The sequence below is a fragment of the Oncorhynchus clarkii genome, chromosome 23 (genome assembly GCF_045791955.1).
Source record: "Oncorhynchus clarkii lewisi isolate Uvic-CL-2024 chromosome 23, UVic_Ocla_1.0, whole genome shotgun sequence".
Taxonomy (NCBI): domain Eukaryota; kingdom Metazoa; phylum Chordata; class Actinopteri; order Salmoniformes; family Salmonidae; genus Oncorhynchus; species Oncorhynchus clarkii.
The window spans coordinates 22,441,983-22,466,921 of record NC_092169.1 but is presented as its reverse complement, the minus strand read 5'-3'; the positions used below and the strand labels follow the sequence as shown (position 1 = coordinate 22,466,921).

Genomic DNA, 24,939 nt, shown 5'->3' with positions numbered 1-24,939 from the left:
TGGTTTCATCTGACCATATGACATTCTCCCAATCTTCTTCTGGATCATCCAAATGCTCTCTAGGAAACTTGCACAATTGATGGCTGACTTTTTTGCCCCACTGTAGCAACCTATCCAGTTGTTGCATCTTTAGATTCCCCCTCTTTCTAAGTTTCATCTCTGTCACATATGGAACCGCTATCAGGTGTGCTGTTTAGAATGGTGTTTTCACACTAATTGCATTTTGACAAATGTTTGAAAATGTTTTATTGGCTGCTTCATTACAGGAGTTGCGTGTTCTGTTAAGATGCATTACCATAATCTAAATGTGATTTGTCATTCTGATCACCATGGGTAGACGCCCTAATGGGTTATGCACCCAATGCATATGCGTCCGGTAAATTTCTCAAATGGCCGGTCAATTAAAATCTTACCGATCACGTTGTCCGGTGCCACATTTTCATAACGGAACCCCTGATTCATATCCATCCACGTTTCACCTAATCAACTGATCATCAAGCCCTGCCTTAATAAATCAGTACAGGAACTGCACATTCTGTGTAGGACCCCAGGGCCAAGTTTGAAGAACACTGGACTTGTACATTATTACCCAGACCAGGTGGGGTCTCTCTTGCATGATATTTAATCCATGCAGCACAAACCTGGGTTAATAGAGGGGGGAAAAGCAATGTGACTGTCAACATATTGTAGCAAAGGGAGGGAACAGGAAGCAAACCCGGGTCTCCGGCATGAAAGGTGTAGCGCCAATAGGATTAACCCTATTAATTGTAACGTGGCTCATATAGTGAAGCTGGCTCCACTGCCCCCTCCAAACGGGAAGGACATTTTCCATGCTAAAACTTTCTTTTAAGCCCCTTCACACGTCCACTATGCATTCCAATGACCTCACGGTACCATCCCACTTTGGACACCAGTGTAGATAACGGAGGGCGTGGGAAGCAAACTCTGGTCTCCAGCGTTAACCCATAATAGGGATTGTATAACATGGCTCATTTGGCGAGGATCGCTAAAATATGCTTAGCTAGTTAACGTTAGTTAGTTGGACTAGCTTGCCCAGCTGATTCAGTTGGGAGGACATTTGGGTACCTTACCACAACATACAGGATACAAATTTGAGGTTTTGACTAGCTAACCGTTTTGTCTCACTGAACACTAACTTAGGTTCCAGTTCGAGTTAGCTGTCAGACTCGAACAGGAAACTGACAGTGCATATGAATTATCATGACTTGTCACTTTACCTCGTTGTTTATGAGCATCTCCGCTCTAGGATCCGTGTGAGAGAGTCTGGGTATCGGTCTGGTCTGGAAAGGATACTTTCGAAGTTGATATTCTTTCCAGATAGGACTGTGGATCTTCGAGAATGCTGCGGCACCGCCTTCGCTCGCCTTCGGATCATTCTCGACTGTTGCCATGCCCGTGTACCGAACCCAAGATTGCCCACTGTCAAAAGATGTTCCCTTAACTCGATATACGAGAACTATGCCGTATACTACGTGTTTGCTCAAAACATAGCCATGCAGAAATAGTCTGTTTCCTTTCTGATGGAAGAAAGTCTACAAGTATCGTCAGCAACACTAAAGAAAGTACTTCCGGTTCACAGAATTTCGGAAATAAAAAAATAAAAGTCCCCCACGTAATAGTAGAAAAGTGTCAGACTATTTATTCATAATCAGATGCAATATTAGCATGTAAATCACGGTGGGGCAACCCTCCCACAACACAACACTAAACAATACATTGATTGCACTATAACAGTGACAAACAGTGCCCACAAACTATTAGGGCCTACATAAAGCTGTCCCAACAGCAGAGCTATTCTTTCCACACCATGGAGTGAATCCTTACCATCGCTACACCTGGCTATCAGTAGAGCCTTGTCTGGCACGGAAAACAGTTCATTAAGTCCTCATTTACTGCCTTTTTAAAAACCACAGCTGATATTGATGACTAGCTTAAACGGATGTGTCTACTACTGACTCCTTGTGGATTTGTGAAATGTTGATAAGAACCCCATTCTCCTTCAATAATAACAAACTGAAAAATTAGTTTTGAGTTTTGAACCATTCACAAACATTATTACATTGATGTTCAGTAAATTCATAATGTTTATTCATATATCATTAACACTTAGCTCTAAGTATAAGCAAGTGCAAGCAAACGTGTTGCGACAATTCGTTCAGCACTTTCAAAATGGACTTCAACAGAAATTCAGATAGATGTTAGTTCAGATAAATTCAGCAAGAGGTTTTTGACACCTTAACTTTACTCTTCTTTAAGTCACCACAGAGAGAGAGAGAGAGAGAGAGAGAGAGAGAGAGAGAGAGAGAGAGAGAGAGAGAGAGAGAGAGAGAGAGAGAGAGAGAGAGAGAGACTTGGTTAGCCTACAATTTGAAGTATTTTATTAGCCTTAAGTGGCCAAAAAAGGAAGGATAATACAATCATGAGGATCCACTTTTATATACAATATACTGATGCACAGGGCATTGCGCAAACAAAACAACACTCACAATATCAACTGGAATTACATGGCCTATTACTGAACGAGCTAAGATGAATGTAGTCAATATAACTATTTGTTCAGCACTTTTGAAATGTACAGCGATACAATTCAGAACATGGGCCATTTTTAAAGTATTCTTCCTGTATACCAGGTCAGAATCGTAGGATAAATGAAGGGGGAATATTAGCAGACAAAGAAAGCTCTTACAATATTAAATTATTACTTTTCTCTTAAACAGGCTACAGACCACATGTGGACCACCAAGTCAGAAAAGTAGGCTAAGTTCTGAGGGGGAAAGGGACCAAATTATTAGGGTGAGGCACATGGGCTACTAACAGCTTATGACACAACATATACTTAGGATTACTTTCTTAGCTACAGTATACATATTTCCCTGGCATATTACATAATTTATGCAGCAGCATACAATACATTTTTGGACTCACAGTTGTTGTGCTGTTCTCACTTGAACAGGAAAGTGGCTCAGCAGTCCTTCTTGTTGGCAAATTCTGTCATCAAACTTTGTCATCAAAGTCTGGCATTCTCTAGATTTATTGTGCTTTCAAGACAACTGGGAACTCTGAAAAAAACAAGGTTGACTCATGACATCAGTGATGTTCAGGTCTGCGCTCTAGAAAGAGGCCAGAGTTCCCGACTTGGAATTCTGAATTAGATGACAGTTCAAAGCGTATTTTCCCAGTCGGAGCGTGTTTTCTTCCGAGTTCCCAGTAGTCTTGAACTCACTGAAGTCTGATATTTCCCAGTTCTGAGTTTACAGTTGTTTTGAACATGGCAGAAGTCATGCTGGATTGACAGCATGTCCATGGTATTCAACTTTTTCTGGCCATGGTGTTGCGTGTGAATGTTTAGCCTTTTAAACTTGGAAAAGAGACCCTTTCAAACAGATGTTTTAAATCTTTAAAACCAGACTTACATTTAAATCCAGAACAATTTACAGTAGTGACTGCATATATTTTCATTTATACTGGTCCCCCATGGGAATCAAACTCACGACCCTAGCGTTGCAAGAGCCATGCTCTACCAACTGAGCTACATTGGACTTGAACCACACACACACTAGTATTATGTTATGACAATGCAAGTTGCTTCCTCTCTGGAGCTCAAAATGGTCTTTATACCATCTTTATCTGAATGCATGATATATGAGACCTGGAAATCTAGTGCATTCGCAGTGTCCAGAACAATAACTAATTTGATCTCACATGAACAATGGCCAAGTATCCACTTATTTTAATGTATGTTATTTTTGTATCCTTTTCTGAGCAGCTGAAAATGTATGATTTCGAAAATGTACTACACAGTAAGGATTGGACTCGTTCATCTTTCCTGCAAATAGGCCTACCCATGAGAACTTATTGAAATGCCTACCACTTCTCTCAGAATGGACCCATTCCCATTAATCATGAGCCAATGTAAACACACTATTATTTGGAGTGGTATAACTGAACCCTCCAAAATATGCCTCATCTGACAAAACCCATTTCCTTTCTTATTTTGACATCAACCTCTCCAGTTACATGTGCTCAACTGAATCTGTTGTTCTACCCCTGGGTAAGGCAGTTAACCCACTGTTCCCAAGGTGCTGATGTCATTTCAGGCAGCCCCCTGCACCTCTCTGATTTAGAGGGGTTGGGTTAAATGTGGAAGATGCATTCAGTTGTACAACTGCCTAGGTATCTCCCTTTCCTTATTGGTATTTGGCACCTCCATTAACAAGATTGCATGAAAGTTGTGCATGGAATTGAGTTTTATTCCACACTACGGTAAGCAACAACAAAACAAGTATTAACTTGATTTGTTTCTTCAACTGATATTCCTCACAAAAACAGCGAATTCATTTATTGGAATTAATATAACATGCAGAATTAAATGTGGGCATTACAAGAAAGACAGAGTAATAACCAGGAGGCTGTTTGACACAGCCCCCCTGAAAAACGTAACATATTGGGGTTAGTAGAACCCTGAAAAACATAACATATTGGGGTTAGTAGAACCCTGAAAAACATAACATATTGGGGTTAGTAGAACCATGAAAAACATAACATATTGGGGTTAGTGGAACCCTGAAAAACATAACATATTGGGGTTAGTAGAACCCTGAAAAACATAACATATTGGGGTTAGAAGAACCCTGAAAAACAAAACATATTGGGGTTAGAAGAACCCTGAAAAACATAACATATTGGGGTTAGTAGAACCCTGAAAAAAACAGAACATATTGGGGTTAGTAGAACCCTAAAAAACATAACATATTGGGGTTAGAAGAACCCTGAAAAACATAACATATTGGGGTTAGAAGAACCCTGAAAAACAAAACATATTGGGGCTAGTAGAACCCTGAAAAAAACAGAACATATTGGGGTTAGTAGAACCCCAGCTGAGTATTTTCCACCCCAGTTTATTTGAGACAGGTAGTAAGGTTTTCTCTTTACCAGTTTGTGGTCTTAAAATGGCAAAACTATAAAATCACATTAATATTTATTTTTTATTTTATTTCAACTTTATTTAACCAGGTAGGCTAGTTGAGAACAAGTTCTCATTTACAACTGCGACCTGGACAAGATAAAGCATAGCAGTGTGAACAGACAACAACACAGTGTTACACATGGAGTAAACAATAAACAAGTCAATAACACAGTAGAAAAAAAAGAAGAAAAAAAAGAGTCTATATACATTGTGTACAAAAGGCATGAGGAGGTAGGCGAATAATTACAATTGAGCAGATTAACACTGGAGTGATAAATGATCAGATGGTCATGTGCAGGTAGAGATACTGGTGTGCAAAAGAGCAGAAAAGTAAATAAATAAAAACAGTATGGGGATGAGTTAGGTAAATTGGGTGGGCTATTTACCGATGGACTATGTACAGCTGCAGCGATCGGTTAGCTGCTCAGATAGCAGATGTTTGAAGTTGGTGAGGGAGATAAAAGTCTCCAACTTCAGCGATATGTGCAATTCGTTCCAGTCACAGGCAGCAGAGAACTGGAACGAAAGGCGGCCAAATGAGGTGTTGGCTTTAGGGATGATCAGTTAGATACACCTGCTGGAGCGCGTGCTACGGGTGGGTGTTGCCATCGTGACCAGTGAACTAAGATAAGGCAGAGCTTTACCTAGCATGGACTTGTAGATGACCTGGAGCCAGTGGGTCTGGCGACGAAATGTAGCGAGGGCCAGCTGACTAGAGCATACAGGTCGCAGTGGTGGGTGGTATAAGGTGCTTTAGTAACAAAACGGATGGCACTGTGATAAACTGCATCCAGTTTGCTGATGACATCGCCAAAGTCGAAGATCGGTAGGATAGTCAGTTTTACTAGAGTAAGTTTGGTGGCGTGAGTGAAGGAGGCTTTGTTGCGAAATAGAAAGACGATTCTAGATTTGATTTTGGATTGGAGATTTTTAATATGAGTCTGGAAGGAGAGTTTACAGTCTAGCCAGACATCTAGGTATTTATAGTTGTCCACATATTCTAGGTCGGAACCGAGGTTGGAGTAGCCAGGAGGAAGGCATGGCCAGCCGTTGAGAAATGCTTGTTGAAGTTTTCGATTATCATGGATTTATCGGTGGTGACGGTGTTACCTAGCCTCAGTGGGCTGGGAGGAGGTGCTCTTGTTCTCCATGGACTTTACAGTGTCCCAGAACTTTTTTGGAGTTAGAGCTACAGGATGCAAATTTCTGCTTGAAGAAGCTGGCCTTTGCTTTGAGACTGACTTCCCTGAACAGTTGCATATCGTGGGGACTATTCGACTATTCGAATATGCTTTTGGGCCACATATTTGCCACATATTTGGAGTTAGGCTGACAGTGACAACATAAGGTTCTAAAAGTGTAGCTGTCCACAGTGCTGATATGCGTCTCATCATCAAATGTCAGCATAAAGCTTCCTATGACTTAGCTTTTTGTTCAAACTCACCGGTTTTGTATTCTAAGGACTCAAGTGAGCAGACTGAACCCTGGCTTTATGGACACACAATTGATCGCTTTTCCTTTACAGTGCTATTTATGTACCATGTAGTGTCCAGGCACTACATGGTTGACCAAAGTAAAAGTCCAGCAACACTTCCTATGACCTAGCTTCTTTTTCAAACTCCTCTTATTTGTATTTTAGGGACTCTAATGAGTAGACTGATCCTGGTTTAATGGACACACAGTCAATAGTTTTTCCTGTAACGTGCAATTCTTTGCAATTAAGCAAAAATACAGTAAGACTTTACTTAAACATAACATTTGAATATGTTTTACCAGTAGGCTATTATTGTGATCTTGACATTTATCTACTTAAGCTCCAACCATTTCTCAATGTGCTCAACCTTATATAATGTTATGTATCTTTTGTAAAGTAGTGATTCTCTTTAGTTTAGATTTCTCCCCATGTAGTTATACATATTTTTGGCTTTACATCATTTTATGCACTATGCACTATGCAAATGTGCAAAATAAGATTGGATTTCGTATTAACGCAGTGGTTACCAGGGACTTTTATTTTGAAGGCAAAATCCCAAAACCGGAAGTCTTAATGTCGATAGGATCCAGCTAGTGTTGCTGCATAAAACCCAACGGGAAATACCAAGCTAAGTGTAGTACCTGGAATGTGAGGACCGCGACATCTAGTGTACTAAATTATGAACTCCTATTGAGAAACTTTGTACACATCCATCAGATGGCGTCAGAGTACTAAACTCTGCAAAAAAAAAACGTCCCTTTTTCAGGACCCTGACTTTCAAAGATAATTCGTAAAAATCCAAATAACTTCACAGATCTTCATTGTAAAGGGTTTAAACACTGTTTCCCATGCTTATTCAATGAACCATAATGAACCATAAACAATTAATGAACATGCACCTGTGGAACGGTCATTAAGACACTAAGAGCTTAGAGACTGTAGGCTCTTACAGACTACTGACTCTGAAAAACACCAAAAGAAAGATGCCCAGGGTACCTGCTCATCTGGGTGAACATGCCTTAGGCATGCTGCAAGGAGGCATGAGGACTGCAGATATGGCCAGGGTCCCTGCTCATCTGCGTGAACGTGCCTTAGGCATGCTGCAAGGTGGCATGAGGACTGAAGACGTGGCAGTCCAGCAATAAATTGCAATGTCCGTACTGTGAGACACCTAAGACAGCACTACAGGAAGACAGGACAGACAACTGATCGTCCTCACAGTGGCAGACCACATGTAACAACACCTGCACAGGGGTACATCCGAACATCACACCTGCGGTACAGGTACAGGATGACAACAACAACTGCCTGAGTTACACCAGGAACGTAATCCCTCCATCAGTGCTCATACTGTCCGCAATAGGCTGAGAGAGGCCGGACTGAGGGCTTGTAGGCCTGTTGTAAGGCAGGTCCTCACCAGTCATCACTGGCAACAACGTCACCTATGGGCTCAAAACCCACCATCGCTGGACCAGACAGAACTGGCAAAAAGTGCTCTTCACTGACGAGTCGGGGTTTTGTCTCACCATGGGTGATGGTCGGATTTGCGTTTATCGTCAAAGGAATGAGCGTTACACCGAGGCCTGTACTTTGGAGCGGGATCGATTCGGAGGTGAAGAGTCCGTCATGGTCTGGGGTGGTGTGTCACAGTATCATCGGACTGAGCTTGTTGTGATTGCAGGCAATCACATCCTCCTCCCTCATGTGGTACCCTTCCTGCAGGCTCATCCTGACATGACCCTCCAGCATGGCAATGCCACCAGCCATACTGCTCGTTCTGTGCATGATTTCCTGCAATACAAAAATGTCAGTGTTCTGCCATGGCCAGCGAAGAGCCCGGATGTCAATCCCATTGAGCACGTCTGGGACCTGTTGGATCGGAGGGTGAGGGCTAGGGCCATTTCCCCCAGAAATGTTTGGGAACTTGCAGGTGCCTTGGTGGAAGAGTGGGGTAACATCTCACAGCAAGAACTGGCAAGTCTGGTGCAGTCCATGAGGAGGAGATGCACTGCAGTACTTAATGTAGCTGGTGGCCACACCAGATACTAACTGTTACTTTTGATTTTGACCCTCCCTTTGTTCAGGGACACATTATTCAATTTTTGTTAGTCACATGTCTGTGGAACTTCTTCAGTTTATGTCTCATTTGTTGAATCTTATGTTCATACAAATATTTACACGTGTTAAGTTTGCTGAAAATAAATGCAGTTGACAGTGAGGGAACGTTTCTGTTTTTGCTGAGTTTATTTGATTCGAATGAAAGCTCTCAGAAAAAAATATATTGCTCAGGTTTCTGACAGACAGTCACAGTGGGTACAAAAAAATGTGAATTACATTCACTTGAAATCTTGAAATGAGAGACACCCATGAAATGATGTAGAAATAAGATCAATTATGTTTCCATGCCCATCTCTCTGTGTATGTGTGTGCAAGGTTGGACAGATCAACTATGTTTTTAAAAAATGCTATTTTTGTGTGTTGAAGGCAAACACTTGTAGCACACATCTTGATATAAGAGTAATCCAATATGTAATCAGATGTTGAATGTAATTTTAATCTGATTAGACATTTTTCAATAGTAATCTTGTTTGATTACAGTTAGGCCTACTTCATTTTTGTAATTTTATTACATAATCATTGTTACATGTAATATGTTAGTACCCAAAACTGTGTCTGTGTGTTGTCTGTGCATGTATGTGTGTGTGTCGGCCAGTTTCTGTACCATTTGTACCAACCACTTTAAAGGCCAACTCTGTTATAGTTAGGGATTGGGGAGTTGAATAATTATTTTGCCATAAATAACACTTTATATTTTATACTGTAAATATTGCGGTTATATGATCTCCTCCCCTCTACTCTCTTCTCCTCTCCTCTCATTTTCTCTCCTCTCCTCTCCTCCCCTCTCCTCTCCTTTTCCTTCTCCTTCATTGTCCGTCTATCAGCATCATTCAAGCCCCGGGACTGATGACGGCCTCCTGGTGTGTTCCCATGCTCAGTGTTTCCTGCTCCGAGCAGGGAGCTGAGCTGATCCCTCTGATGCATATTCTCTTCCTATTCTCCCCACAGATCTCCACAGTAAATGGATTGACTGGCATCCCTGCTGTGTTGAGACAGGGGCTCACATCTCTATCCTGCTGATACCCCACAGTATTCTACTCCGCTCTTTTCCCCGGCCGGACAGACAGTAGATAACTGATGGGGAAATCAGTTGATTTAGAATAGATATGCACTTTGTAGCAGCAACATTACTGTGTGTGTGGGGTATGGGGGGGTAAGCACTATATATATTATGAGATCACTTTTATTACAATACTTTTTATTATAAGGCTAATTTACTGTATATTCAACTCAACAACAGTAGAACAGAAACTGAAAAATGTAGTAGCAATAATAGTTATTAAACCATTCTTCTCATGGGATCCCTCGATGGTCTCTCTCTTGTCTCCTGGCCTCTCTTCTCCTCTGTTTGTCTTTGCTCTCTCTCTCTCACACACATCCATAGTGACCCTGGCCCCTCTAGGTGTTGTGTGTCCAGATCCACTAAGCCTACAATCCTATTAGTTAGGGATTCCAGGAGGCATTAAATGTAATGTTCCTATTTTCCATGCTTGTATCATCACTTGAGTGAATTAGAGTCATTCTTGTCCTGTTATCTGTCTGTTATTCTTCGTCCGATTGAGACTGATACAACGGCCGTAAGAGATTACAGATCAATGTTAAAGGAATGTTTTGTTAACTCATCTTTTTAGGTATAGTTTGACTAAACAAAACTGTCGAATTTTTCCTGTCACATTGTAATCAGATTTCCAGCAGAAGTTCCAAGACAGATACATTCTAGAATGAATCCTAATTAAAATGCCATTGTCATGGAATATCTGAAACCATCATGGAAGACAGTTTGCTGATCCCATGACATCTCTGTCTCTGTTCTCTATCTGTCCCTCCGCTTCCAGTGACACCAGAACTACAGAAGAGATTGACCCTCCAGGCAGTGAGAGAGAGTGGATCTTTAATCGCTCCCTCTTCCTTGGCAGTGTCACCTCTACCTCTCCGCCACCTCGGACTCATACCTCAGAGAAAACTGAACCTGGCAGGACCAGCCCCCCCACCCTGACCCTCGGAGCATTGGACGGAGAGAAGACGGAAGTTCAGGCCCCAAGGTTAGAGGTCGTGTCACTTTCCGGAGGGAGAACTGTTGTGTGCGTGAACCATGTTTCACGCTGCGTTCTGCATTTGAAACATAGGTGTTGGTGTGTGTGTGTGTGTGTGTGTGTGTGTGTGTGTGTGTGTGTGTGTGTGTGTGTGTGTGTGTGTGTGTGTGTGTGTGTGTGTGTGTGTGTGTGTGTGTGTGTGTGTGTGTGTGTGTGTATGTTGTACTATAGTTGTGAGTACCAGAAGGGTTAGGGTTAGGGGTTAGGGAAAATAGAAGTTTGGATGGGAATTAATTGTTGGTCCCCAACTTACAAAGCATGTGGAGGTCTGTAATTTTTATCATAGGTACACTTCAACTGTGAGAGACGGAATCTAAAACAAAAATCCAGAAAATCACATTGTTTGATTTTTAAGTAATTAATTTGCATAAGTATTTGATACATCAGAGAAGCAGAACTTAATATTTGGTACAGAAACCTTTGTTAGCAATTACAGAGTTCATACGTTTCCTGTAGTTCTTAACCAGGTTTGCACACACTGCAGCAGGGATTTTGGCCCACTCCTCCATGCAGATCCTTCAGGTTTCGGGGCTGTCGCTGGGCAATACGGACTTTCAGCTCCCTCCAAAGATTTTCTATTGGGTTCAGGTCTGGAGACTGGCTAGGCCACTCCAGGACCTTGAGATGCTTCTTACGAAGCCACTCCTTAGTTGCCCTGGCTGTGTGTTTTGGGTCATTGTCATGCTGGAAGACCCAGCCACGACCCATCTTCAATGCTCTTACTGAGGGAAGGAGGTTGTTGGCCAAGATCTTGCGATACATGGCCCCATCCATCCTCCCCTCAATATGGTGCAGTTGCCCTGTCCCCTTTGCAGAAAAGCATCCCCAAAGAATGATGTTTCCACCTCCATGCTTTACTGTTGGGATGGTGTTCTTGGGGTTGTACTCATCCTTCTTCTTCCTCCAAACACGGCGAGTGGAGTTTAGACCAAAAAGCTCTATTTTTGTCTCATCAGACCACATGACCTTCTCCCATTACTCCTCTGGATCATCCAGATGATCATTGGCAAACTTCAGACGGGCCTGGACATGCGCTGGCTGGAGCAGGGGGACCTTGCATGCGCTGCAGGATTTTAATCCATGACGGCGTAGTGTGTTACTAATGGTTTTCTTTGGGACTGTGGTCCCAGCTCTCTTCAGGTCATTGACCAGGTCCTGCCGTGTAATTCTGGGCTGATCCCTCACCTTTCTCATGATCATTGATGCCCCACGAGGTGAGATCTTGCATGGAGCCCCAGACCGAGGATGATTGACCGTCATCTTGAGCTTCTTCCATTTTCTAATAATTGCGCCAACAGTTGTTGCCTTCTCACCAAACTGCTTGCCTATTGTCCTGTAGCCCATCCCAGCCTTGTGCAGGTCTACAATTTTATCCCTGATGTCCTTACACAGCCTTCTGGTCTTGGCCAATGTGGAGAGGTTGGAGTCTGTTTGATTGAGTGTGTGGACAGGTGTCTTTTATACAGGTAATGAGTTCAAACAGGTGCCGTTAATACAGGTAATGAGTGGAGTACAGGAGGGGTTCTTAAAGAAAAACTAACAGGTCTGTGAGAGCCGGAATTCTTACTGGTTGGTAGGTGATCAAATACTTATGTCATGCGATAAAATGCAAATGAATTACTTAAAAATAATACAATGTGATTTTCTGGGTTTTTGTTTTAGATTCCGCCTCTCACAGTTGAAGTATACCTATGATAAAAATTACAGACCTCTACATGCTTTGTAAGTAGGAAAACCTGCAAAATCGGCAGTGTATCAAATACTTGTTCTCTCCACTGTATGTTGTATATTTTATTGTATTTCATCAATAAATTTCATATTTTGTTCAATGATTCCACTGTGTTTGTAGTATTCTCTTCTACTAGTCATTTTACAGTGATGTATTTACATGTAGAAGCATAATGAAACGTGTCAAATATTTTGTACAACAATATATAGAACGTTTCCCTGAGCATTTCTATGTATAATGTACTGCTTCACGTAAAGTTCCTTAACTTCTTAATGCAGTATCAACAGTATTTCTTCTATAGACATCCATAGAAGCAGACTCATGTTCAAACACTGCACATGATTAGGTACAGAGTGAAGCAAGGTTGAGAGGGTCAGCCAGTGCAGTACTATTTTACAGCTGTAGGCTTTACGTCTCTGAGGTGGTCCTAGTCCAGAAGTACACCAGAGTCATGTGTGTGCGCCTACGTGTGTGCATGTGTGTGTGTGCTTGCGTGTGAGCGTGCGTATTGTGTCTGTGCGTGCGTGTCTGTGTGTGTGTGTGTGTGTGTGTGCGTGCATATGTGCATGTTTGTCTGTTTTGTGTGCGTGCGTGTGAGTGTGTGTATTGTGTCTGTGCGTGTGTGCATGTGTGTGTGTGCGTGTGTGTGTGTGTGTGTGTGTGTGTGTGTGTGTGTGTGTGTGTGTGTGTGTGTGTGTGTGTGTGTGTGTGTGTGTGTGTGTGTGTGTGTGTGTGTGTGAACCTGAAGACCAAGAGGATCTAAACTAAAGGCTCCCCAGGTTCAGATTTATCAAGCATGGAATTATCTTTGACCAGATCAAGCCTGTTTGAAGAACAGGATTAGTCCACTGTTTTAAATCACTCCTCTTTCATCTCTTCCCCCCAAGCACAATCGCTTCTGACTGAACGGTGTAGAACAGTGGTGTCAAACTCATTCCATGGAGGGCCGAGTGTCTGCTGTGTTTTTATTTACTTGTGTCCAATTAAGACCTCGACAACCACATGAGGGGAGTTCCTAACTAATCAGTGACCTTAATTGATCAATCAAGGACAAGGAAGAAGTGAAAACCCGTAAACACTCAGCCCTCAATGGAATGAGTTTGACACATGTTGTGTAGATGGTGTCACAGGTGTACCTGACGGTTGAGGTGTTAAACTGCTAAACGTGTTCGGTTGGGTCAGCTGCTGTGTGGGGTTTTCATTCCTCCCACAGTTCCACTTCCACAGGCAGTGTGCTGTCAGCAGGGCTGTGTTAATTAGGCACCAAACGGAAGAAAGCGGACTGAAACAAACAGGGACTACCTGTTTTTTTCCAATAAGAAAGGATCATTTTCATTTTCGGTTGCAAAACGTTTGAAAACATTGTCCGCTGCATACCCTAACAACACAACCCATTTACAACATTTCCCACTGAGTGCCCTAATAAACACAATCCAGACCTTGTACTGGACCTCCATAACAATGATGGTGACTCTGAGGGCCAAACCTTAACTTCAGATCAGCGAGTGTAACTGAGCCATTCCCTTAAAATCATGTATTTATGTCAATGGACACGCATTTCGCTACACTCACAACAACATCTGCTAAATATGTGTATGTGACAAATACAATTAGATTTGATGGGAGACTTGCACAAACATTCTTGTTATATGCCTTAGTGATTAGAGAGTTGCTCTGCAGAGCAGGCTACCCCCTAGTTTGATCCAGCCAACAGGCTGAGTTTCTGATCATTATTTCATAAATAAGATGTCAACAATGTGTTTCCTTGACACTTTATTGGCTAGAAAGACGAGGGTACAGAAACAAACTGCCTCTACTCTCGAAGGGGCTTTTAATCTCCTCTTTCAGGTCTCATCTCATCTGGAGGGCCCCGTCGGGCCCCTGGAGGCCCCTGGGTCTGGCTGCCATGCGCTACTGTCTGCCCCCGGCCCTGGCACCCTCTTTAGGCTACCACAGGTGGGGTGGTGGGTGGGTATCCACCCTGGCAAGCATTTGTTTATCATACCCACTTGTTGTGGGCACAATACTTGAACTAACTTGTATTGAGGGAACAGTGTGAATCTGTGCAAAGCCTTTTCCCAAAGCCCTTTTGAAGGCGGAGGTCCATTGAGTCGGTGGAGGAGGAGAGGGGATTAAGCAGCTCGGCAGTGGCGCATTTCCGAGAGGGCTGATTAGCTCGACGCTCATTGTTAAATCGAGCAAAGGAAGGCCCTAGAGGAGAGAAAGGATCCAAATAGGTGAGCCGAGGAGGCCGAGGGGGCCCAGGAATGAAACAGCCAGCAGGAAGCCACTGGCGAGCCCCCGGCGAAGGAAGGCAACACCACCAAGTTTTCCCAACAGTTTTTGTCCCAACTCACCACTCACTCCTAAGGAGGGGCAGCGTGAAAAAGGAGATTAGCATACAAAATTAGAGGCGGGGTGGTTGATTTTTAAAGATTTTTAAGGGCGACTTGTTTTGCTTCTTCGTGTTTCCCCCCCCCATCATGCACTCTGTCTGGACAAAGTTAATTAAACTAGTATTAAACTGTAAAGAAAGTTCTGAGTTCCAGGGCGTAAGGAGAGGCTCTTAGAGGATTAGACGGACGAGGGGCAGAAAGAAAGGGGAGGTATTTGTCAAGGCGAAAGGCGTGAAGGAAGGAAGAGTATAATGAAAAGTTTTCTCTTGTTGTTACTTTGCCCGAGGGTTATCGGATCCCCAAGTGAACAATAAAAAGAGCCTCAGGTTGTGTTGTACCACTGCTGAACATTGGTGTTTTACATGTCACACGGCGGGAATATAGGAAAGAATCGTGCATTCGATATCAACACTTCTGAAATTAATTCAACACTTCTGAAATGAATGGATGTGAAATGTGAAACGGGTGATTGGCATGGTCAATAAATTCATATAATAGGGGAGTTGTAGATTATACTTCTTTAATTACAAACGTTTTATAGAAAATAATAACAACCATGAAAGCAACTATGAATAAATCAAAAACTAAGGAAAAAACTGTGCAATAAATAAACAATATACCGAACAAAGTGCTTCATTTTATTTACAATTAAATACATCCTCAAGGTAAGGCTGGGCTGGGGAGGGCAGGGCAGGGCAGGGCAGGGCAAGGCAAGGGATTGGATTGGACGAGAGGAATGCACCCCAAAGTCTCTTCTTGTTTTTCAAACCTATAATCTGAATATCTGTTGTGATACATGCTTGAACAAACTACAGGGATGCTTCGATCTCAGGCACTGTCACATGTAGAGAGAGCTTGGTCATCATGACAGGAAGGAATGTTTGATAAACTGACCAATCGGAAATGGCGTAGCTCATTGGTGGTACTTATGACAATAAATAAGATGTTGTTGAGGTTTACCGTTGACGGATCATTAAGGAAGAGTTGTTCAAGATATCAGGTATGAAGGAGATTATTGAGTGTGGCCGTATGCAACATGCTTTAAATGCCCAATGACTTATAATAATATATATAATTGGGGGAAAAAGTTTTTTTTTAATAATTTTAAATATATGTATACCCTTTATACCATCAGTTCTACACAACTAATAGTTTCCCTCTATTTTTTCTCATGTAGTTTCATCAACATGTTTTTTACACACATTTTCTACCCCACTATTAAGCATTTGATTGGGATACAATACTTGACTTATTCAATAAATTATTTTCCAATGAAGTCTTTTGAATACAAGCAGAAAGCCTGTTGTAAAAACATTTGAGAGGGTCTGTGAAAATCATCTTGTGAGAAGACAAGGCGTATGGCAGTGATGATGATGGTGAGGAAGATGGACGCAGCTCAGTGCTTCTTCCTCAGCCTCAGGTTCTTCTTACGGCTCCCAGCACTCTGGTTCTTCCCCCTCTGCCCCCCCTTCTTCACACAGAAGTACTTGGTCACCGTCTTACGGCACTGCTCACACTTCACCGCACAGCACCAGTGGAACTTACAATTGCAACTCGACACCAACTCCGCCTTCCTCTCCTCCACGGCTAAACCGCACTCCCCACACAGCCTCTTGCAGCTCCGCTTCTCCCACTTGTTTAGGTTCTTGCCCTTCTTCAGGCATTCTCTGCCCTCCGTGCCAGGCAGACCCAGAGTACGGTTCTCCAAACAGTAATCTGGGGAGTCCTCTAGGTGGACCAGTTCTTTACGAGAGAAGGAGCTGAAAGTCTCTGCGATGGCCCCTCGACTGGCTGCACTGTTCCCGGCCCCCCGGAGCAGGTCCACCTTGAATTAATAAATTAATAAACTTTATGTGAAGTTCCTTTAAAGTGCCTATAAACAATATTGTTTAATATAAACAATAAATAATATATACCTTCAGGGCTCGGTGGTACTTCTCCTTCAAGTAGTTTCCCACCTCCCGGAACTCTGGTAGCTGTAACCAGCAGGTCTGTGTGGTGCAGGACCCGGAGACGCCATGGCACTTACATGTCTTCTGCATGGTTCCTTTCACAGCCTGGGAGTGAGAGGAGAGGGGAGGAGTGGAGGGAGAGAAGTGGAGGGAGAGGAGAGGAGTGGAGGGAGAGGAGAGGAGTGGAGGGAGAGGAGAGGAGTGGAGGGAGAGGAGAGGAGTGGAGGGAGAGGGGAGGAGTGGAGGGAGAGGAGAGGAGTGGAGGGAGAGAAGAGGAGTGGAGGGAGAGGAGAGGAGTGGAGGGAGAGGAGAGGAGTGGAGGGAGAGGGGAGGAGTGGAGGGAGAGGAGAGGAGTGGAGGGAGAGGGGAGGAGTGGAGGGAGAGGAGAGGAGTGGAGGGAGAGGAGAGGAGTGGAGGGAGAGGAGAGGAGTGGAGGGAGAGGAGAGGAGTGGAGGGAGAGGGGAGGAGTGGAGGGAGAGGAGAGGAGTGGAGGGAGAGAAGAGGAGTGGAGGGAGAGGAGAGGAGTGGAGGGAGAGGAGAGGAGTGGAGGGAGAGGGGAGGAGTGGAGGGAGAGGAGAGGAGTGGAGGGAGAGGGGAGGAGTGGAGGGAGAGGAGAGGAGTGGAGGGAGAGGAGAGGAGTGGAGGGAGGGAGAGGAGAGGGGAGGAGTGGAGGGAAGGAGACTTTGGTTAAGCTTTATTCTACAGTCTGATTCACCTGGAAAATGGTCATTATAATAACCTGAATATTACATCAAGTAAATACTCTGTCAACTCCAGAAATAATCTATTGTTGCCATATAATTATTATGTAGAATTTGTTCTTAACTGACTTGCCTAGTTAAATAAAGGTTAAATAAAATAAATGTAAGCACTAGGCAAATACCAACTGAAACAGGAGTATAGAAAAATAAATCATTAAAGAGACTTATTTTTAAAGCACAACTGAACACACTGATTCAGTATGTTTCTCTGTTGCTCATCACTGTAAGAAACAATATTTCAGTCTTGGGGTGTGGTTCGATGTGCCAGTTACTGATGTTTTTGTCGCCCATGAGATGCCATAGGAACAAAGCCAGTATTACTTTCTCAAAATAGTCTGAATGAATCTAAGATAACTTGCACAATTTTACATCTAGCTAAGGTATTTGGTGCAGTATTTCTCAAGTAAAAAAACTGTGCAACCTGTTGTCTTATGTGAACATGTCTGTCTCACTGTATCTGTGTTCTGCGGTAGGATTGGATAGAGTGCAATCACTGCAGCTGTGTATCACTTGTTAGTGGGAAAGTAAGCATTGTGAAATGAAAGCCCAACCCTCAAGTAAGTCATGACGAACTCATTTACAAAACTTTGCTTCTGACTAATATCGTTTTCTATCAGAGAAGTTGTTTGTTGCCTTCAGTTGGGCTTTAAAGCAGCAACATGCAGATGAGAAGTTTATTTATTTGGTCTCAGGAAATCAGTTTTGTATGTGTGTGTGGCTGAGCATGGTTTTGTTTCAAATAATCAGTTGTGTAATGTGAAGACCATTGGCTCTTGATTGATGTGTTGTCAAATGAACCCATTGTACGCTCAAGCCTTCCCACTTGACAAAAAGAGGATGAATTCACTGAGGGGAGAAAGGATAGGTTCAAGGTTCATGCTCAAGTTTTTGTCAGCTTTTGTGATCCCCCTCAATATTTCCTGACTTCACCCCGACACATATGTTAACAGATGTCGGTTCAAAAGGAACGTTTCTTTACGGGGAGGGGAAGAGCTTCCTCGCGAGGTGAGGGCCAAATCAAAGTTTCACATCGAGACACTGACTGTGTCCCTCCTGGAGTGAGAGGAGTATTTATTTAGCAAGGCCATTGTCAACATGTTTTCTGCCATGAGAAGAACCAATGAAGAGACTATGGGGAGTCTATTGAGTGTCAAAATGAAGAAGGGGTGAGTTTTTCTTTTTTTCTCTGGTATTTTTTTTGTTACAATGATGCTCCAGGTGCCATGGGGTTCGGAGGGGCAGCGGGGGCCCAACAGGAGGGCTCCTAGGCGGGATAAACAAAGACCACTCCATTCTCTCGCCTGTGGTCCTTCATCCCTGACTATGGACTCCTCAGGGGCCACACAAAGACCAACAGAATAAATGTTGGATGCTTATTGCAAGAATGAAACTAAAAACGTATTTAAAGAGAGCAGACAGGCATAATACTGGCCCCCGTCTGCAGTGTGTGGAACCATGGGATACTCTAATTAAGAAGTAGCACCAGTGATCCTGAGATCTTGCAACTCAAGTCTTGTCATAATAAAGGACATTCAGTAACTGGTAAATAGGCCCTTCTGGTACAGCGAACACACTGTGGTTATTGGAGGACGAGTGGCACCTCACTTATGGGGACGTGAAAGGGGACGCTTGGGTGGTACGCTTGCTGTAAGCTGTAATTCTCACTGGGCAGGTTGAGAAATAAAAAAATTATTCAAAAGGTACTTTACATTGAGCAGTCGGTCGGTTGGGGGGCCGAGTGGGAAACGCAAATATCAGACAGGCCATCTGGCCCTCCAGCTTGAACTACAAGAGCTCCTCCCTATGGCAATCTCACTGATTTAATCTCAAAGTGATCTGGAGTTCAGAACACCCTGAAAGCCAAGCTCTATATCTATCTGGAATTATGATAATATTTCACTATATCATCAAAGTTTTGTACAATGCCGAGGGATAGCTCACCCCTTGCAGCACCAATGTGTTGCCTAGCACTCGCCTGCCGATTTGCACCAGAATGGTCATCACACAGCAGATCGCCACACAGCAACTATCAATCTGGAAAGCTGAGGAGTACAGTATTTCCTTGTGTGTCCTTATTCACAGATGTTTTGGGGGACGTATGGGTACTGTTTTTATGGATGCCTTACTGTATGTGTCACAGCCAGGGAACATAGAGAATATAGTAAATAATGGTAAAAGTAAAAAGTACAATATAAAGTAAATACTGTACCTTGCGTCCAGCCTCGTTGTTGTGGAGGTTCATGGCGGCCCGTGCGTCCTGGCCTGTCTCCAGCGCGTCAACAAACTGCTTGGAGATGGCCTCACCGAACCCCACGTTGTCACTGCAGCCCCCCCACTGCCAGCCTGTACCCCCTGTAAACATAACCCAACCATCAGTTCAGTGCAGCAGCCCCCCCCCCCCCTCCCCACCCACTGGGGACACAAGCAGGAGTTTGTCTGTACGAGAGGGTGGCTCACCATTTGTGACAGAAATACGTGGAAGAAAATTATTTCCGAAGTACTTGAAAAGATCATTTAAATGTTGTTTTGCCTACAACCGAATCCCATCACATGACTACAACACAGTATGTACATCATCTGTTTCATCTATGCGTGTCTTGCAATGATCTGTGTGTGGATTTTTTAAAATCTTCTCTTACCCCGCTGTCCATTCCTGGTGTCATCACAGCCACAGTTGTCAAAGTCCCCCAGACTGCAGTTCCTTGTCAGAGTGTACATGACTCCTGCTGAACTGATGGCATGGACAAACGCTGTCTCCCTGTTCGCTGTGGAAAAAACAGATGATATATTATTATATTATAGTAGCAATGATTACTGAACTGATGTCAAGGACAAGTGCTGTCGCTCTGTTTGCTTTGGGTGAGAGAGACATTTTAAAATGCACTCAGGAATGTCTTCTGTACTCAGGAATGCCTTCCTCTGAATAGGTCATTCCTCTCCTCTAGCCTGTGACCCTAACCCTTATCTTTAGAGTGGGGCTTCTATTTCAACGCCTCTCACTCCACAGTATCCTTTATCTCCTATCTCTCCTGGTAATTAACACATTGCCTCTAATTGCCATTGGGGTGCCATGTTTTCACAAGGCCCCTGAGCAGGGTCCCGTCGATGGGAGGCTCAGTAGGATGTTGTGAATTGGATTAGTAGTGTTTGTTTTGGCCAGTGTGACCGTGGGGTTGCTGTTGTATTGGGTGAGGGAACCGTAGTGGCCGTGGGGTTGCTGTTGTATTGGGTGAGGGACCCGTAGTGGCCGTGGGGTTGCTGTAACAATCCTTTTGACTGATGAATCTCCTGACTAAACAAACAAACAAACGCCATCTCACTTTCTAGAAAGAGTCCTTCCTCCTTGATCTGGATGGGCTGATCTGTGACTTAAAGCTGGCCTGTTATTAAAGGGCAAATCAAATTATTTCCTAGTCAGCATATAGTGCACTACTTTTGACCATATAGTGCCCTAGATTTGGTCTGGTCAACAATAGTGCACTATATGGAGAATAGTGTAATTTAGGCAGAAAAAGAGGGAGTCATTTGGGCAGCACAACTGAAGTTCCAAAATTCTCCAAACTTTCTAATTGAAATTCCAAAGTTCCAAAGTGGAATTCAGAATTCCAATGGAGCCTTGGTCATTGGCTCTTACCGCTGCGGAGGCTTCTGTGTGTGGACAGCTGCAGGGCTCTCTCAGGGCAGTTCCATCGGTCCCAGGCAAACTGGTACTTGCACTCCTCGATGCCGCTCTGCGCCCCGGCTGCTACGCTGCTGGAGTAAATCAGGTAAGCCTGGAGGAACACAGAGGAGTATATCATCATGGCATATGTGATGGTACAATATACTAAAAACTGAATAGGTTCAATCATGAAAAGCAACTAATTCTAGAGACATTTAGTTCTATAACCCCAAAATTCCTAGTGTATTAACTGAGTTTTTGTTGAAACAATACTAATAAACATTAGCTTCGGTTAGCAACAGAAATTGACCAAAAAAGTCTTAATACAATATTAATTCAACTTTTTGAACATGATTCACAACCCCTGAGTGAGTTAAGAATCCCAAGCCCTATTCTTTACATGTTCACCATGTCCACTTGGCTTGTTCGCCCAGCTCTCTGGTCCTTGTTGAGACTGTGTGAATGATATGTCTCAAGTGGCCTGTTGAGAGACTGAGCCACCACCTCTCTGCTTCTCACTGGGGTCTGGTGGGATAATGATGACCACCCACCACAGCACAGCACATGCCAGCACCGCCTTTCCTGCCTCTACTGCCTCTGGTTTATTCCCACTCAACACAGAGAGATCTCTACTGCCTTTCCTGCCTCTAGTTTAGCTCAACAACCAACGGACCTCTACTGCCTCCATTGTCTCTATACCACAGGTGGCTGGTGGCACCTTAATTGGGGAGGAGAGCTTATAGTAATGGCTGGAACAAAATGAAGGGAACGGTATACCATTCCAGTCACTCCATTCCAGACATTATTATGAGCTCTCATCCCTTCACCAACAGCCTCCTGTGCGATACACACTCAATCCTGGGATCTCTTGTGCCTCTACTGCCTCCATTGCCTCTCATGGGTAAAATTGGAATTGGAATTTCAGTTAACTTGAAAAAGAAATTAAATTGACCAAAACCCTTTCCAGGTCCTCTCCTGCCACTGCCTCTATACACACTGAACCCAATAACTCTCCACCTCTACTACCAAAACCCATGGACATTCAAAGCTTCTTAGCCTCAGTAAGGTCAAGTGCATTAGATACAAATAAGGAGTGAACCCAAAAGGCCAGCATAACCCTGTGAAGTTATACTCTTGCTGTTGTTATAACAAATAAATGATGAAAATGCATATGTATATGAACCATAAACTCTCATTGTGGAGAAAATTAGATGCTGTCTATAGATAGAAACAGAGAGGGAGAAAGAGAGTAACGTAACGCAATAATGTCTTCGGAGTGAGGTTTTGTAAGAGATCCTCACAGGGTGGTTTTTGCTCTCTTTTTAGGGAGGGAAGGAGGGAAGGGAAAGGGGATCTGGGCAGAAGATCAAAAGAATGTTGGCTTACCTTAGGTCCAGTCATCAGGAAATTATTCACTGACCTGGAAGAGGAGACAGCTTATTAACTCTGGGAATTAAGTGTCCTTCAGCAAGGGCAGGAATTCCACAGCTCCCTCACTTAACATCTCTCATTAGGTATCTTTAATAGCATTGAATAATATGGTACTAAAGCATCATTATCTATTTTAAATAACGCAGTACTAAAACATATAATAACATGGTTCTAAACCATATCATTCCTATAAATCCTTGTCTCCCAAATGAATTAAACCCTGGCCTGCTGATCAATAACCATGGTGTTAAAGTTACATTTTTTGGGTAGGTTATATCCAAAAGACCTAAACAAAAACAAAAAAATCCTGAGAAAAATAGACTGAGATGAAAGAAGATTCATGAGTAATAAACATTACAAGAATTACAGGACAATATTGAATTATCATTATTTAATACTTTTCCATCCGTACATTCTCATAAAGGAAAATCAAAAAGCCTAATTGGTAAACCATTTGGTAAACCATTTTCAAACTTAAACTAACTTTTTTTATTTGATTAGTAAATAGAAAAACCTTTCACCATCAAAATCATTGAATTATTTCTCTATTCCAAAAAGCCTATGTACAATACTTAATTAGCAACCTTCCTATCACATCCATTGCTTTGGATGGATGAGGCAATAACAAAGAGTCCAAAATAGTTTAAACTCACCAGCTGAAGCAGGACCTTGTCATGTGAGTCATCAAAATGAAGATATAGTAACAGACCTCCAAATGCATGAACATCCTGACAGAAGAGATGAGAGAGGATAGAGGGATGGCATGCACATTCAGCAGCTCTCTAAATGAGGATAGATGATATAGTGAGAGCTACTACCCTACATACATCCACAACTCCAATCAACACTGGCTGTATATGCTAAGATACTCATGTGGGACTCGCTAGAGGGGGGCTCTGAAATGGACCCACTCTCATCCCAACAAGAGATTATCTACTTAATTAAAGATTTTCCCCGTTTTACTCCCTCGACCAATCAGAAGGAGCGCACCGAGGAGAGATTGAAATGATCAAAAGGGCACCCTGGGCCTCGCGCAGACAAATAGCAACCAGGGAAGAGTCGGCCCGAACTCTCTCTCCATGCCCGCGGCCTTCTGAAGGATTCAGGATAAAGTGAATTAATATTAAACCGGCTGAAATCGACTCATCTGGCGGAGTTTTCACCCTGAAAAGTTAATTTACTCACCATCTTGAAAGAGTTTGATACAGCGGCCGGTAACTGATAGGCTAACAGTACTGGTAGTATCTTCTTAGAACAAACACGAGATGTTATTTGGATACTGTGGGAGTTCTTGAGAGGTGTGTTTTTTATGAAGTTATTAACCTGGTTTTACAAATGCCACGTCCGATTAAGTCAACGTTCGTCCCTCTAAAAAGACGCATAGGCTATGACTAATTAACATCCTAATGTTTGAAATTCAGTGTTGAAGTATGTATATAATTTGACATTTTCCAGATGCACACAATTTCCCAAAAGATAATTTACAACCTCTGATTTAAAAGAAAATATAAACCTACTACAACGAATTTTAATTGGCTTAACCTGAACTAAATTTACAAGAGAGAGCAGTATTATAAATAGGCCCACAAGTGAGGAAAATTGATTTTAAAACAACATCAGATAGGCTAAACACTGCTCAATATACGAATAGGCTAACCTAATCAATTCACTAACAAATTTCCAAACAACAAATTCACTAACATTTCCATCTCTATATGATCCATATTAACTAGGTATCGAAAGTATTAACGTTGATTGTTTTGGGAGTGGATAGGCCTGTTAAAAACATCCCTTTAAACAATGAAGGCATTTTATTCGAAAATGAGTTTTTAAAAAGATGCCATTAATTTGCCTAATACAAATCGAGGAAAAAGTTTGAATTTATGTGCATGAATGACTATAGCCTACCTAAAACGCAATTGTTTATTTAAAATAAAATAAAATTGCCCAGTGAACATTTATAGAATTTCAAGAAATGTTAAGGTAGTGTAAAGACGTGTTAATACATTTAGATTTTTGAAAAGTTTGATGCATTGATCAAAAGATAAGAATAGGTTTAGAGCCAAATCTAGTAACTGCACTCTCATCATGTATCCTAAACGTTTGCAGAATGAAGTTGCAAATTAAAGCCGTTGCGCATTATTGGCAACGTCCTTCCTCAAAATGATGACATTAGCCCTACATAAGAAGGCCAACAGTTGCATTGTAGCCTACTGAAGTCAGCGAATTAATCGGTCACTTAATTCAGGCCTTTGACAATTTCATTGAATCGCCTGCTGTTGTAATATACAGGCCTAATATGACGTGAAAACTTCATGTCAATTTCAGGTTAACATT

The 24,939-nt window shown here is 42.7% G+C and overlaps 2 protein-coding genes across 3 annotated transcripts in view; both read right to left on the bottom strand.

Moving 5' to 3' along the window:
- The window catches only part of LOC139381446 (hypoxia-inducible factor 1-alpha inhibitor-like), a 30,703-nt gene extending 29,154 nt beyond the window's left edge, over positions 1-1,549 (bottom strand). For both annotated transcript variants that reach the window (XM_071124987.1, XM_071124986.1), the window contains exon 1: positions 1,239-1,549. In XM_071124987.1, the coding sequence (XP_070981088.1) occupies positions 1,239-1,412 (174 nt within the window). In that variant the 5' untranslated portion in view covers positions 1,413-1,549. The remainder of the gene's footprint in view (positions 1-1,238) is intronic.
- A 13,957-nt stretch (positions 1,550-15,506) lies between these two features.
- LOC139381529 (protein Wnt-8b) lies at positions 15,507-23,401 on the bottom strand. The gene is made up of 7 exons (XM_071125148.1): positions 23,256-23,401; positions 22,558-22,591; positions 21,145-21,283; positions 20,150-20,275; positions 19,720-19,862; positions 16,714-16,854; positions 15,507-16,622 (listed from the first exon to the last, which is right to left on the bottom strand). The coding sequence occupies exons 1-7, from the start codon at positions 23,327-23,329 to the stop codon at positions 16,194-16,196; spliced, it is 1,086 nt and encodes a 361-aa protein (XP_070981249.1). The 5' UTR covers positions 23,330-23,401; the 3' UTR covers positions 15,507-16,193.
- Positions 23,402-24,939: the final 1,538 nt, after the last annotated feature.